This window comes from Schistocerca serialis, chromosome 1 (assembly GCF_023864345.2).
Source record: "Schistocerca serialis cubense isolate TAMUIC-IGC-003099 chromosome 1, iqSchSeri2.2, whole genome shotgun sequence".
NCBI lineage: Eukaryota > Metazoa > Arthropoda > Insecta > Orthoptera > Acrididae > Schistocerca > Schistocerca serialis.
The window spans coordinates 241221734-241237225 of NC_064638.1; the positions used below are offsets into that span (position 1 = coordinate 241221734).

General features: G+C 44.5%; 1 protein-coding gene across 7 annotated transcripts in view; it reads left to right on the plus strand.

Moving 5' to 3' along the window:
• Positions 1-15492, plus strand: part of LOC126466754 (inter-alpha-trypsin inhibitor heavy chain H4-like) — a 207579-nt gene that overhangs the window by 109315 nt on the left and 82772 nt on the right. For all 7 annotated transcript variants that reach the window (XM_050096405.1, XM_050096410.1, XM_050096408.1 and 4 more), the window contains exons 10-11: positions 3349-3627; positions 15362-15455. In XM_050096405.1, coding sequence (XP_049952362.1) covers positions 3349-3627; positions 15362-15455 — 373 coding nt within the window. The remainder of the gene's footprint in view (positions 1-3348; positions 3628-15361; positions 15456-15492) is intronic.

Here is a 15492-nt window from a genome sequence, read left to right on the forward strand (position 1 = left end):
GAGCAAATCAGCCACGTACATGTTGGAGGCAGTTGATTAACGATTTATTAAGTTCAGCCTACAATGGATATCCTTTGCTCAAGCTCACAAGCGGCTGGGGGGCGGCGAACTCACGCCACGTTGAGGCTATGTTTTGCTATATAATCACTCAGTGGAGACTGGGAATGGGGCAATCCTTCATGGTAGGCACTTCTGGACAGTGACGGAACTGTATCAGGTGTGGTGCTTGTAAGTGTGTGGGTGTTATGATGATGAGTTGCGGAACGGATTGATCTGACAAGTACTCTTTGGCTCCTGCAAGAAGCAACTTCCACCCCACACTACTACAGAAGTCGGACAGACGCTCCTAACGTACCAAAATTGCCTGAAAAACTTTCAGCAATAAATATATTCTGGAGTAGTCCGCTGTAAGGAAAAGACACAAAAAGATTTTGTTTTGTTACGTAACTAGTGGGATACTTGGGTACTGGTGTATTGCTAGTTAGTGTGATAAAAACATTAAACGAACAGAAAATATTATTTATTGCAAAATAAGAGAAAATCAAGTGAAACTTTTGTTTATAAACTGATACACAAATTCCCGTGTTCTTTTCGGAATAGGAGTCTACCTCTTATGGATAGGAATCCTGTTAACTAAATTTATATACAAAATGTGAGAAAGCTCTTTTATCCCTTTTCTTTAAAAATGTTATTTACTCGGCAGAATGGCTGAGAGCTGCGCCCACTCAACTTGAATAATCATCCGATTGAAATCTTCTAAGTACGCTCGAGGCTGTTGCAAGAGAAATGTAGTGGTGAATGAAGTACGTTATTTCTAATGAAGGAAAGATGGGGCTCGCCTACACTGTAGCTCACAATACCGTGAAATGTGACGACAGCTGCCTGCGTCGTTACCTGCTGAAAAATAACAAAACTATCTCTTTCTATCTAGATTGACTCTCACTACACCTTGATGAAGTCAGGGACTCATATTTGCCCCTGGTCTAACTATTGGCGTGGTACCCTGGTCAGATAACCAGTCCACCGCGATGCCACTCAATGTTCACTCGCAGGTACTAACTAATACTCTGTGTTCACACCACACATTAAGTGTCACGGCCAACACAGTGAGCAAACGCTTAATCACGAGTGACTCAATATAGAGTATCACTCCAAATCACTAGCGACAGAGGTGCTCTCTAAGTGCAGTACTGAGTAGAGACTTTATTCCATGCTCTCTGCATACATGCACAAGCACGTTCACTCCTGCTACATGTTCCCACTTCAAGAGCGTCACCGAAATGACCCCTCTCCATGCAAAAAGCGAAAAGGTATATCATCCGCTGTCTTTCCCTCACTCCTCTGGCTCATTGCTTCAGAAATAGTCCGCCAATCAGTATTACTCTTACAAATGGGAGAATGGCGCTCCGTTTAAGCCGACCACTCTGGAAATATGTAGCATCTGCGTTAGGCGTTTACTGTCCACCTGTGAGAACTCTGAAACTGTGCACCAGGTCCGTCAAAACGACCGAGAGCAGGAGTGTTCGTGTAAAGCTGTTAGTGACAACAGACAAGCAACACTATGTGAAAAAAACCGCAGAAACCGATGTCAGATGTACGATGAACGTACCTGTTGGGAAAGATCCGCGAAATTTGACGTTAATGGGCTGTGTAAACAGGCAACTGACGCAGGTGTCCCTACTAACACCATGACATTGCCTGCAGCGCCTCTTCTGGGCTCATGACCATATTGGCTAGACCACAGACGACTGGAAAACTGTGGACTGGGGCTCTCCCAAACAATACAGTGTGTTTTGCTTTTAAGGTGAACACTCAGGCCATTATCCCTTTTCTCTGGCATAAAACTGTTTTGTCCCTGGGCAGTCAGCCAGCCGGCACAGCTGCATGCTAACTCACCCTCCTACGGACTTTCCAGCGGGCTGGTTGACTCCGCCGAACAAAAACTCCTGTGGCCGTCGTGTCTTCAGTGTCTGTGTACGCCAGCCTTGACTTTTTAATCTCTGTGCGCACTTACGATTTATTTATTAGATTTGCATATCGAATTAATGGAAGTATGCGAAATTGACTCTACCTATCGAATTTGGGTTCGAATGAACGTCTTGATATGCAGGTTACCGCAAACAGCATACACTGTGGCGAAAAAAACAATCAAGGGATACCTCCTAATATCCTGTCGCATCTTCCTTTGCATAGTGTAGTGCAGCCAATAGTCATGACATGGACTCAACAAGTCATTGGAAGTCCCCTGCAGGAATATTAAGCCATGCTCCTCTACAGCCATCCATTACTGTTAAGGCGTTGCCAATGCATGATATTGTGCATGAACTGATCCCTTGATTATGTACTATAAATGTTCGATGAGTGGCCAAGTGATTCGTTTGAATTCTCCAGAATGCTCTTCCAACCAATAGCAACAGTTGTGGCCCAGTGACAGGGCGCTTTGTCATCCATAAAAATTCCATCATAGTTTGCGAAGATGAAGTCCATGAATGGCTGCAAATGGTCTCTAAGCAGTCGAACGTACCCATCCAGCCAATGATCGGTTCAGTTTGATAAGAGAACCATTCCATCTAATGCAGCCCACTATGGAGCCACTACCAGATCGCACAGTGTCTTGTTGACAACTTGCATCCATGGCTTCCTAGGTTCTCCACCAAACTCGAACCCTATGATCAGCTCTTACCAACTGAAATCGGGACTCATCTGTCCAGTCCACGGTTTTCCAGTCGTCTGTGGTCCAACCGATGTGGTCACTAGCCCAGGAGAGGCGCTGCAGGCAATGCCGTGCTATTAGCCAGGACACTTGCGTCAGTTGTATGTTTACACAGCCCATCAACGTCAAATTTCGCTGATCTCTCCAAACAGGTACGTTCATCGTACGTCTGACATCGGTTTCTGCGGTTTTATCACATAGTGTTGCTTGTCTGTTGACACCAACAGCTCTACACAAACACGGCTGCTCTCGGTCGTTAAGTGAAGGCTGTCGGGCATTGCGTTGACCGTGGCGAGAGATAATGCCTGAAATTTGGATTTCTCGGCACGCGCTTGACACGGAATATTGAATTCCCCGACGATTTCTGAAATGGAATGTTCCATGGGTCTAGCTCTAACTACCATTCTGCGCACAAAGTCTGCTAATTCTCGTCGTGCGGCCATACTTACGTAGGACACCTTTCCACATGAATCACCTAAGTGCAAATGACAGCTCCACCAGAGCACTGCCCCTTTATACCTTGCGTCAGCGATACTACTCGCGTCTGTTCGTGTGCATATTGCTGTCGCGTGACTTTTGAGACGTCAGTATAGATATGAATATTAAGTTGTTTAGAAAAATCTGCTTTTCAACAGGTGGACGAGAACTCACTTACGACTGTGAAGTTCCCGACGCTGTTCGGCGGCGGGGAGTTGGTGGTGGCGGGCCGGCTGTCCTCCGGGACCAGAGAGCCGTGGTGTGCCGTGAGGAGCAGGGACGGCAACGCGACAAGCCCCGTACCGGCGCCGGCCGTGGTCAACGTGACGTCAGCAGAGCGGCTGTGGGCCTACCTGACGGTGCGGCAGCTGCTGGACCAGGACGCCGCCACACCCAACGAAACTCTCCGCACCAGGGCCAAGGACATCGCTCTCAGGGTAACACACCCATCAGTGACGTACACCGAACATTTTTAACAAGCACACCTGACTGTTACTAGGCGGAAAGGGCAGCTGAATACCTGTCCATGATGCGATGACCATAGCAGTCTGGTCCCTTTAATCCCCCGAAACCAACCAACCAACCAACCAACTAACCATCCTGTAAATGATGACAGTGCCGTACTTATGTACCCCTTATTTGGATAAAGTCTTCGTATTAGAAACTAATTTTAGCAATCCGTCCAGGTACTGAGCTGGCTCAGGTTCTAAATACACTACTGGCCATTAAAATTGCTACACCACGAACATGACGTGCTACAGACGCCAAATTTAACTGACAGGAAGAAGATGCTGTGATATGCAAATGATTATCTTTTCAGACCATTCACACAAGGTTGGCGACACCTACAACGTACTGACATGAGGAACAAAAAAAAAATGGTTCAAATGGCTCTGAGCACTATGGGACTCAACTGCTGAGGTCATTAGTCCCCTAGAACTTAGAACTAGTTAAACCTAACTAACCTAAGGACAGCACAAACATTCATGCCCGAGGCAGCATTCGAACCTGCGACCGTAGCGGTCTTGCGGTTCCAGACTGCAGCGCCTTTAACCGGACGGCCACTTCGGCCGGCGACATGAGCAACGTTTCCAACCGATTTCTTATACACAAACAGCAGTTCACCGACGTTTCCTGGTGCAACATTGTTGTGATGTCTCATGTAAGGAGGAGAAAAGCGTACCATCACGTTTCCGACTTTGATAAAATTCGGATTGCAGCCTATCGCGATTGCGGTTTATCGTATCGCGACATTGCTGCTCGCGTTGTTCGAGATCCAATGACTGTTAGCGGAATATGGAATCGGTGGGTTCGGGAGGGTAATACGGAACGCCGTGCTGGATGCCAACGGCCTCGTATCACTAGCAGTAGAGATGACAGACATCTTATCCGCATGGCTGTAGCGGATCGTGCAGCCACGTCTCGATCCCTGCGTCAACAGATGGGGACATTTGCAAGACAACAACCATCTGCACGAACAGTTCGACGACGTTTGCAGCAGCATGGACCATCAGCTCGGAGATCGTGGCTGCGGTTTCCCTTGACGCTGCATCACAGACAGGAGCGCCTGCGATGGTGTACTCAACGACGAACCTGGATGCACGAATGGCAAAATATTTTATCGGATGAATCCATGTTCTGTTTACAGCATCATGATGGTCGCATCCGTGTTTGGCGTCATCACGGTGAACGCACATTGGAAGCGTGTATTCGTCATCGCCATACTGGCGTATCACCCGGTGTGATGGTATGGGATGCCATTGGTTACACGTCTCGGTCACCTCTTGTTCGCATTGACGGCACTTTGAACAGTGGACGTTACATTTCCGATGTGTTACGACCCGTGGCTCTACCCTTCATTGTATCCCTGCGAAACCGTATGTTTCAGCAGGATAATGCACAACCGCATGTTGCAGGTCCTGTACGGGCCTTTCTGGATACAGAAAATGGGCGACTGCTGTCCTGGCCAGCACATTCTCCAGATCTCTCGCCAATTGAAAACGTCTGGTCATTGCTGACCGAGCAATTGGCTTGTCACAATACGCCAGTCGCTACTGTGAACTGTGGTGTCGTGTTGAAGCTGCATGGGCAGCTGTACCTGTGTACGCCATCCAAGCTCTGTTCGACTCAATGCCCAGACGTATCAAGGCCGTTATTACGGCCAGAGGTGGTTGTTCTGGGTACTGATTTCTCAGCATCTATGCTCCCAAACTGCGTGAAAATTTAATCACATGTCAGTTCTAGTGTAATATATTCGTCTAATGAATACCAGTTTATCACTGCATTTCTTCTTGGTGTAGCAATTTTAATGGCCAGTAGTGTATTTAGTCATGTCACAAACGATGTACAATCTTTCTGTTGCATGTATCGTATGAAAACGAATTTTTTTCGACCCAACAAGCAATAGTTCGCTGCGCGCACTGTCAACGGCAAAGAGAGTCGTATATCATTTATTTTTCTAAGTTCTGGGACAGTATCATTAATCAAAGGATCTACACTGCACGTGAAATACTACAGACGATTTACTTTGCACGTTACTTCCTCCGTCCGCTCTCAAGTGTCAACGATATTTAGGGTTGAATCGTAAGTGTCGGACGGAACAATCTGTAACTGTAGTCAGACGATAGGGCTGTGTGTGAACTGGTGCTCCTGGCGAGACGGAAATGTGAGATACTGTTCAGTGTTATGCTGGTGCTGGAGTGGGAGACTGGTGGATGTGAAGTCATCGTGTGGTGACTCTCAAGCAATCACTTTGCATACGATTAGGTGTCCTTGACTATACAACTCCATCAATCGCATATAGCTAGTCAGAGGCAATGAATTTCCATGCGAATGCAAGTCGAAGATTGAATCTCAGATGGTGCGTGACGTGGCCGTAGGTCTTGAAACGTCCATTTGCAGCAGAAAGGTGACTGTCATCGATTTTTTTCGCTGTGGAAGACGAAAAGAAGAGTTCATTGGATCTTCAGCATCTGTATCATTCAGGAACTGTAGTTTGTTAGAGTTCTCTGTCGTGAACAGTCGACGCATGTCCGGTTCGAAAGTAGCCTTGTCGCCATTGATACCAAGCGGCGTTTCCCATGTCGCCTGCTGGTTGACACTGAATGAATGAATAGCAAAATTTTCTGTTATACCAGCACACGTTCTCCCCATTCTCTCTGGCTGACGAACACTTGCTCCTTCCGCGAGAGAGTTGCCTTTGCGACGCTTGTCTGAACCGCTGTTACTTGCTCAGATAGTTCAGATACTTGCATTCGCAGCGCTTCTAGGAGACACTTTGTCCCGGCAGAAAATGTTACAACGTCCTAGTGTGGTTACTTCTCGACTATTCGGTTACCAATTTGAGAGTTTTTCAGGGTTGGCGTACATCACGCGACGAGGTTGTCACGAATAACGTTGCGAGACGCGGCTGACGCGAAAACTTTTGCTACTATGCGCTTCGTTGCTCCTAATGTTCCGTATTACTTTATAAATGCCACCAACGATGCTACTTCACCACAGACATTTTGGTACACCGATTATTCAACTGAAATCTGTCATCACGTATAAATAAAAACTAGCTTTTCCGCTCACATCGGAGTGAAAAAATAGCAAATATGCTCCTGTTTCAAAGACTGATCGAAAAATAGTGTTCCAGCTGCCTCACGTTCTACCTTCACTGCACCTTTAAAAATTTTACTGAAGATTTTGGAGTGCGAAAATATTTGTGCTCTTTTTAAAATGCAAATCGCCTCTCACTTCCACAAGCTACCCTAATTGTAACTCGCTCACACCCACTTGTCTGTGCTGTAAGTCGCTCACCCATCCAATCCCACTAGACCATTCTCTCACTCACTCATTCGTCCCTAATCATTGCCATTATCTCTTTGTATCTCCGTAACTGTCATTGTGCCTGTCCCACAGTCATAGTCTCCCAAGTCCTGTGCTACTAATACTGACTCTTCTTACTGTCACAATCTCGCTCTCGCTGTTTCTCTTGCCGTTACTGTCTCATTCATTCCCTCCCACTGCTGCTGTCGCTTGTGACTGTGCCTATCTCTCTCCTCCTTGTTGTCATTGTCATAGACTTTGTCTCTCATTACCACAAGCTCTCGCGAGCTTACACTTTCTCCGTCTCTTTATTTCTCTCCCGTAGACACTGTCTCCTTGACACTTTTCCTAGTACTGTTCTCTCCCTGTCAACTATGTTCCATTCTCGTTGTCCCTCTTTCTTCTCCTCTCCTTCTCCTTCGTTCTTCCTATACCACAACTAGAGTCTACTATCTACCAGTATTTATAATTTTTCCGTCTCTTTCCCATAGCCACTGCCTCCTTCTCTCTCAGCATAAGACAAACAGAATATGTTCCCATGCCAACATTTTTGGGAAAATTTTAAAGGTGCAGAGAAAGGTAGAATGACGCAGCTGGTACCCCAATTTTCATGTCAATCTTTAAAACAGGAGCATATTCGCCTTTTTTGTGCTCCGGTAGGAATGTTTTTCCGCTGCTTCCTGGCTTTTTCCTGCTGCAGCAGGTCATGACATGCGCATGAAAAGAACTTTATGGTTCAGTAAAATTTTGATAATTTACTTATGTGGGATTAATATAATCCGAAACTAATTTTACACCTTAGAGCGAATTTTACGTCCACAAAAATTTTGTACTATAACATGAGGTTACCGTAACCCTTCTGATGATATCAGAGACATTTTACAGCGTACTTCTCCGTGCTACATCACTTTATACATTACATTTTCGTCTCAAATCGAATTTTTCTTGTGTATCTTGGTGTACAAGTAGAGTAACTTTGAACCTCTGTAACTTGGAAACGGATGAAGATGTCAAGAAAATTTTCAGTACTTGTTCCAGACCGGGCTGTTAGGAATGTATCCCAAAAATGCAAGCAATTTGCTGTGCATAGTCGTCTTCGAATCCGCGACTCGATTTTGGTACGATAAAATGGAAAAATAATTGAGATAGCCTAAAAAACTGCCCATGAACTGATGGTGCATGAATAAGTCCCTTAAGGTACACTGTAGAGCACATCTAATGCAAGAAGAACGAACCGATATGCTCCCTTTTCCTAGGCAGGAGGAAGTGTGTAATATTCCTACTTTTTACCCTGTACAGTAGAACAGTAACACTAAGACGATCCTTATTTTGGGTATACAGTTGGTACTTAGCTCAAGGGCTGTCAAAAACACTTGATCCCGCCTTTCTAACACAATAGAACGCGGGGTATGAGCCCTGGAAGAATCCCGTTTTCATGCGCGGCGTGCTCGAACTTATTAGTTAGATCATGCTGTCGCATGCGTTCTGATTCGACATGGGCAGTTTCAAGTGCAGTTTTTAATCATCAATCGCTGTTGTTCCACAGATGCTACATTTGAAATTTTTCATCATGAGCACAATTGCTAGTTACGGTATTGGTTTGTGTTACTTGTTGCTACAGGGGAACTGTTGTTAATTAAGACGATTGTACGGCTCCCATTTGATACGAGCCTTTCTAATTTATTACATTTGCGAATAATGAAATTTCCACTTAAATTATTATTATTCTTCAGTCTTTTCAAACTCAAGTCTAAAAAACGTGTCTCCTAAAGCTTTTTTTCTTTTAATCTAAGAACAGTTTCTCAAATTTTATAAAAAGTATCAAATTTACGCCAGTGACTGTAACTTTCTTTATTTCACAAACAGTCACTGGTGTAAATATGATGTCATTTATAAAGTTCTACGTGACTGTGAATCTCAGCTATAAAAATTTAGTTTCTCAAATAGTGCACAGTCAAAGGTCACTAACATACAAATTTCCTTACGTTTAATATCCGCTGTTATTTGTATGTGGATATGGTTCCACATAGTTTAACAATATTCTATGATGGCACACACGAACGTTTTGTCAGCAGTCTCCTCCGTAGACTGGTAGTATTTTCCCAGTATGCCTCTACCGAACTGAATCTATGTATTCATTACATTTCACGTTCACACAAAATGTTACACCCAGGTATTTTTATGTGTTGGCTTATTCCGGCTGTCACTCACTGATATTATAGTCATAGGGTATTACGTTTTTTAGAGTGCCATACCTTATACAGTAAAAAAGGAATCGTTATAGGATCACTCTGTCGTCCGTTAAGACGCCTTCTCAGGAACGGGTAGAGCTGTCTAGTTGCAATTACTATCAAATACTAAAGTCGGCGGTCCGTTGTAGGTGTACAAAATTCTGCCTTCTAATGCAATTCGGTCAAAAGATCACATATTTTGATATTCGCAAACTCACTCACCAAAGGCTATCTACAGGGTGTTACAAAAAGGTACGGCCGAACTTTCAGGAAACATTCCTCATACACAAAGAAAGGAAATATGTTATGTGGACATGTGTCCGGAAACGCTTACTGTCCGTGTTAGAGCTCATTTTATTACTTCTCTTCAAATCACATTAATCATGGAATGGAAACACACAGCAACAGAACGCACCAGCGTGACTTCAAACACTTTGTTACAGGAAATGTTCAAAATGTCCTCCGTTAGCGAGGATACATACATCCACCCTCCGTCGCATGGAATCCCTGATGCGCTGATGCAGCCCTGGAAAATGGCGTATTGTATCACAGCCGTCCACAATACGAGCACGAAGAGTCTCTACATTTGGTACCGGGGTTGCGTAGACAAGAGCTTTCAAATGCCCCCATAAATGAAAGTCAAGAGAGTTGAGGTCAGGAGAGCATGGAGGCCATGGAATTGGTCCGCCTGTACCAATCCATCGGTCACCGAATCTTTTGTTGAGAAGCGTACGAACACTTCGACTGAAATGTGCAGGAGCTCCATCGTGCATGAACCACATGTTCTGTCGTACTTGTAAAGGTACATGTTCTACTAGCACAGGTAGAGTATCCCGTATGAAATCGTGATAACGTGCTCTATTGAGCGTAGGTGGAAGAACATGGGGCCCAATCAAGACATCCCCAACAATGCCTGCCCAAACTTTCACAGAAAATCTGTGTTGATGACGTGATTGCACAATTGCGTGCGGATTCTCGTCAGCCCACACATGTTGATTGTGAAAATTTCAATTTGATCACGTTGGAATGAAGCCTCATCCGTAAAGAGAACATTTGCACCGAAATGAGGATTGACACATAGTTGGATGAACCAGTCGCAGAAGTCAACCTGTGGAGGCCAATCAGCTGCTGATAGTGCCTACACACGCTGTACATGGTACGGAAACAACTGGTTCTCCCGTAGTACTCTCCATACAGTGACGTGGTCAACGTTACCTCGTACAGAAGCATCTTCTCTGACGCTGACATTAAGGTTATCGTCAACTGCAGGAAGAATTGCCCCGTCCATTGCAGGTGTCCTCGTCGTTCTAGGTCTTCCCCAGTCGCGAGTCATAGGCTGGAATGTTCCGTGCTCCCTAAGACGCCGATCAATTGCTTCGAACGTCTTCCTGTCGGGACACCTCCTTTCTGGAAATCTGCTCGATACAAACGTACCGCGCCGCGGCTATTGCCCCGTGCTAATCCATACATCAAATGGGCATCTGCCAACTCCGCATTTCTAAACATTGCACTGACTGCAAAACCACGTTCGTGATGAACACTAACCTGTTGATGCTACGTACTGATGTGCTTGATGCTAGTATTGTAGACCAATGAGTCGCCAAGTCAACACAAGCACCGAAGTCAACATTACCTTCCTTCAATTGGGCCAACTGGCGGTGAATCAAGGAAGTACAGTACATACTGACGAAACTAAAATGAGCTCTAACATGGAAATTAAGCGTTTCCGGACACATGTCCACATAACATCTTTTCTTTATTTGTGTGTGAGGAATGTTTCCTGAAAGTTTGGCCGTACCTTTTTGTAACACCCTGTATATGAGGTCTGTTCAAAAAATTCCGGAGCTTTGTTCATAACATATTTCTACACTTACCTTTTACTTCTTGCGTATGGTCTCCTTCGAAATACTCTCCTCCAAAATTGATACACCACTCCCACCGCCGTTTCCACTTACGGATACAGTTTTGGCACGCCTCTGGCTGGATCGCGTGAAGCGAAGTCTGTGAATTTTCTTTTACCTCGTCTATCGTTGTAACTCTTCGTCCTCACGACGGCTTTTTCAACTTTGGAAATAAAAAAAAAAACGTCCGCAGGGGCCAGGTCTGAAGAGCACGGAGGATGAGACAGCACTGTGATTTCGTTTTTTGTGCAACAGTCACGCACTAACGTGGATGAATGTGCGGGTGCTTACAGCGATGCAAGAGGCAGGAATTGTCTCGCCACATTTCAGGCCGTTTACTTCCCATTTTTTCTCGCAGGCGTCGCAACGCATCCCGAAGGTACCATCAATTAACCGTTTGTCTCTGTGGCACGAATCCATGATGAACAAATCCATCGAAATCAAAGAAAACTTCAGCATGGCTTTCACATTTGATCTGACCTGAAGAGGTTTTTTTGCTTTTGGAGAACCTTTCCCGGCCCACTGTGAAGTTTGAACCTTGGTCTCCATAACTGTAGACTCACGTCTCATTTCCATTTATGATTTTCTTTAAGAACATCTCGTTCTCATTTGCGCGATCCCGAAGCTCTTCACAGACTGTGAGGCAGGTATTTCTGGTCTTGACTCATGAGCCGTGAGACGAACTTGGCGGCAAAACGACGCATTCCAAGACGCTTTGTCAGGATTTCATGACATGATCCAACTGAAATGTTACATTCTTCTACAGTCTCTCGGGCAGTCAATCTTCGATTGGAACGCACAATTTCGTTGACGTTCCTGCCATGAGCGGCGTCGATAAACCCCGAAGCGCATCCTGATCGAGGGTCATCTTTAACTTCCGTCCGGCCATTTTGAAACTGTGTAAACCACTCGTAATACCGAGAACTGCTTAATCACTCATCCCATGGGCTTCTTAAAACATCTGATGTTCCTTTGTAAAGGTTTTCCTGAATTTCACGCAAAATTTAATGTAGACGCGTCGCCCCTCTCTGTCATCTCGAAATTCGCAAACTGTGCGACATAAAGTTCTGCTCAATACAGCACTGAACAACAAATAACTGACATATAACAATGAAACACCCGGCGGTTATACATTAAACACAGGCGTGTGCAGAGGTACTAACCGCATATCGCTCCAACACACCATTGGCACGAAATTATGAATTTTCCGGAATTTTTGAACAGATATCGTAGACATAATTAAGTTTGCACGGAACTCTCACATCGCGTATCCCATTTGCGCTCTCTCTTCTTTTCTTCTCCTTTCTTTTTTTTTTTTTACGAAGTGCACGATTTTACATCTCTGATCGTTTAACATAAGTTGCCACTATCTGCACCGGTTTGAAATTTTATTAAGGTCTGACAGAATATTTGTGCAGATTTTTTTTTCAGACATAACTTCATGATGCAGAGCTGTGTCAACTGCAGAAAGCCTGAGGTTACGATTAATATTGCTTGCCAGGTCGTTAATAAACAAAATGAACAGCAAGGGTCCTAACACACTTGCCTGGGACACACCTGAAGGTACTCCTAGATAAGACGATGACTCTCCATCCATAACAACATTCAGCTTCCTCTCGCCAAGAAATCGGCAATCCACCCACAAATTTCGTTTCATATCCCATGCGATCGTAATTTTGTTAATAACCGTTGGTGTGGCACTGGTCACTTTTCGGTAGACAAGATATAATGCATCTGCCTGATTGCCTTGATCCATAGTTTTCAGGATGTCATATGAGAAAATCGCGAGTTGGGTTTCACGTGACCGACGTTTTGGGAATTATATTGGTTGGCGCCGACCGTTGCGAACGAGCGGTTCTAGGCGCTTCAGTCCGGAACCACGCGGCTGCTACGGTCGCAGGTTTGAATCCTGCCTCGGGCGTGGGTGTGTGTGATGTCCTTAGGTTAGTTAGGTTTACGTAGTTCTAAGTCTAGGGGACTGACGACCTCAGATGTTAAGTCTCAGTGTGCTTAGAGCCATTTGAACCATATTGGTTGGTTTGGTGAAGGTCAGTTCGCGATGCCACATTACCTTTGAGCTCAAAATATGTTCTCATATTTTACAACACAAGGATCTCATTGATATTGCAAGGTATTGCTATTCTAAATCAATGTAGGTTTGGTTTCACAAATTTTGTCACGCTGAGGCTTGTGGTCCGAAAATACGATCGAAGAATACAAAATTAGTAGAAAAAAAATTATCTGTTCGCAATACGACGTTATGAAATATGTTAGTAAGTGCTGTCATAACTTCGTAGCTGATGTCGCTGTCGCCTGATAGTGCAATGGCGTTTGATGATGAGCACACTAGTCCGCGTCCTAGTCCCTAATACGAGGGAATAAGGTATCTACCGTTTCCGATCACCAGATTCTGGTGATGTGAGTTAAAAACCTCCTCGATGTCTCTAGGAATGAGGGAAAGCACACTAGTCCGCGTCCTAGTCCCTAATACGAGGGAATAAGGTATCTACCGTTTCCGATCACCAGATTCTGGTGATGTGAGTTAAAAACCTCCTCGATGTCTCTAGGAGTGAGGGAAAGCACACTAGTCCGCGTCCTAGTCCCTAATACGAGGGAATAAGGTATCTACCGTTTCCGATCACCAGATTCTGGTGATGTGAGTTAAAAACCTCCTCGATGTCTCTAGGAGTGAGGGAAAGCACACTAGTCCGCGTCCTAGTCCCTAATACGAGGGAATAAGGTATCTACCGTTTCCGATCACCAGATTCTGGTGATGTGAGTTAAAAACCTCCTCGATGTCTCTAGGAGTGAGGGAAAGCACACTAGTCCGCGTCCTAGTCCCTAATACGAGGGAATAAGGTATCTACCGTTTCCGATCACCAGATTCTGGTGATGTGAGTTAAAAACCTCCTCGATGTCTCTAGGAGTGAGGGAAAGCGATATTCTTTAGGATGATTCAAATGTGGAAAGGCGATATCAAGATCGATATCACCCTTAGTGGTATTCAAGGATAGTAGAGAAGCAAGATTTGTCACTTGTTTTCATTTGCGTAATGTTCCTTAGCAACATAAACGCAATACCACTGTCCGAGATCTCATCACAATAATTCACGCTACATAGATATAATGTTCGCGGATGTATATTACGTCTAAGCAACTAATTGATGGCAATTTAATTATTGCCATACGCGTTTCGCTTCTTTTATTTGTGAACCGTCTTGAGTGGTGATGGCGATTTCCAAAGCTGTTAGCTCATGCGTGTTGTCTTGTAGATGTGTTGTTAACCGACACTACACACAGAAAACACACACATGCTGAACACAAAGTGCAAACTGCAAGTAGTGTATCCGATGCGTTGAACCGAATGTGGGGGAAAGAACGCAGGAAATTGGCCAACTGGAACATGGAGACTAATGAACACATCTCCAGGACAACACGCACGAGCTAACAGCGCTGGACATCGCCATCACCACTGAAGACGCTTCACAAATAAAAGAAGCGAAACACGTATGGCAATAAATAAACTGCCGTCAATTAGTTGCGTAGACGGAACATACATCCACGACTTTTGAAGCAACTAGGGAAAGACGGTTAACAGAAAAAATAAGGTAAAGTCTCTGTTGATCCATTATGGATGTGGGACAGCGGCTGGTCAAGTATTCGACAAGGAAATTCGCCAAACATCCGTGCAAATTGCAAACAAATATTTAACATACAGTAAACCTGCTCGAAAGTGTCCACTGATACTGTAACAGACTAGACACGTTCTGAGAAAAAGTGTGATGTTAAGAATACTGCACCTTCATCTAATCCTTTTTATGTTGTAATCTTGATGAGTGGATCAGAAGCGAAAGCTGCTGATAACGTTCAAGCAGAAGCTAAATATTTTTCGTGTATGGTTAAAAATGTTGTGCATCTAACGTTCTGTAAGAGGAAAGGGAAAACAACTTTCCGATTAAAGTTTTTGTATTGCTGATGTCCGCGTTGGCGAATTTCTTTGTTAAACAGATATAATGTAGATGGATAAGAAAGAATTCCTTTACCTGTATACTTCATCTCTCTGATTGTTACCCACAAATATGGGCCACAACATTCGGTATCGTACGGATGACTAAGCAAGCAATAATAATAATAATACATCCTCTTTACAGCTTTTCCGGTTAATTATTCTTCCACGAAGCACTCGTATTATGTTAGTAAGACTCTTAATACTTACTTTCTTCCTTACAGTACTCGTTTGTGACGTCTGTTACGTCACTGGTGGTGGTCAAGCCGAATGCTACGTCTGCAGTCAATCTCGATGAGCCCAACGCGCCAGGAGAAGGTAATAATCTTGCATTGATCTCTGTTTACAGAAGTTA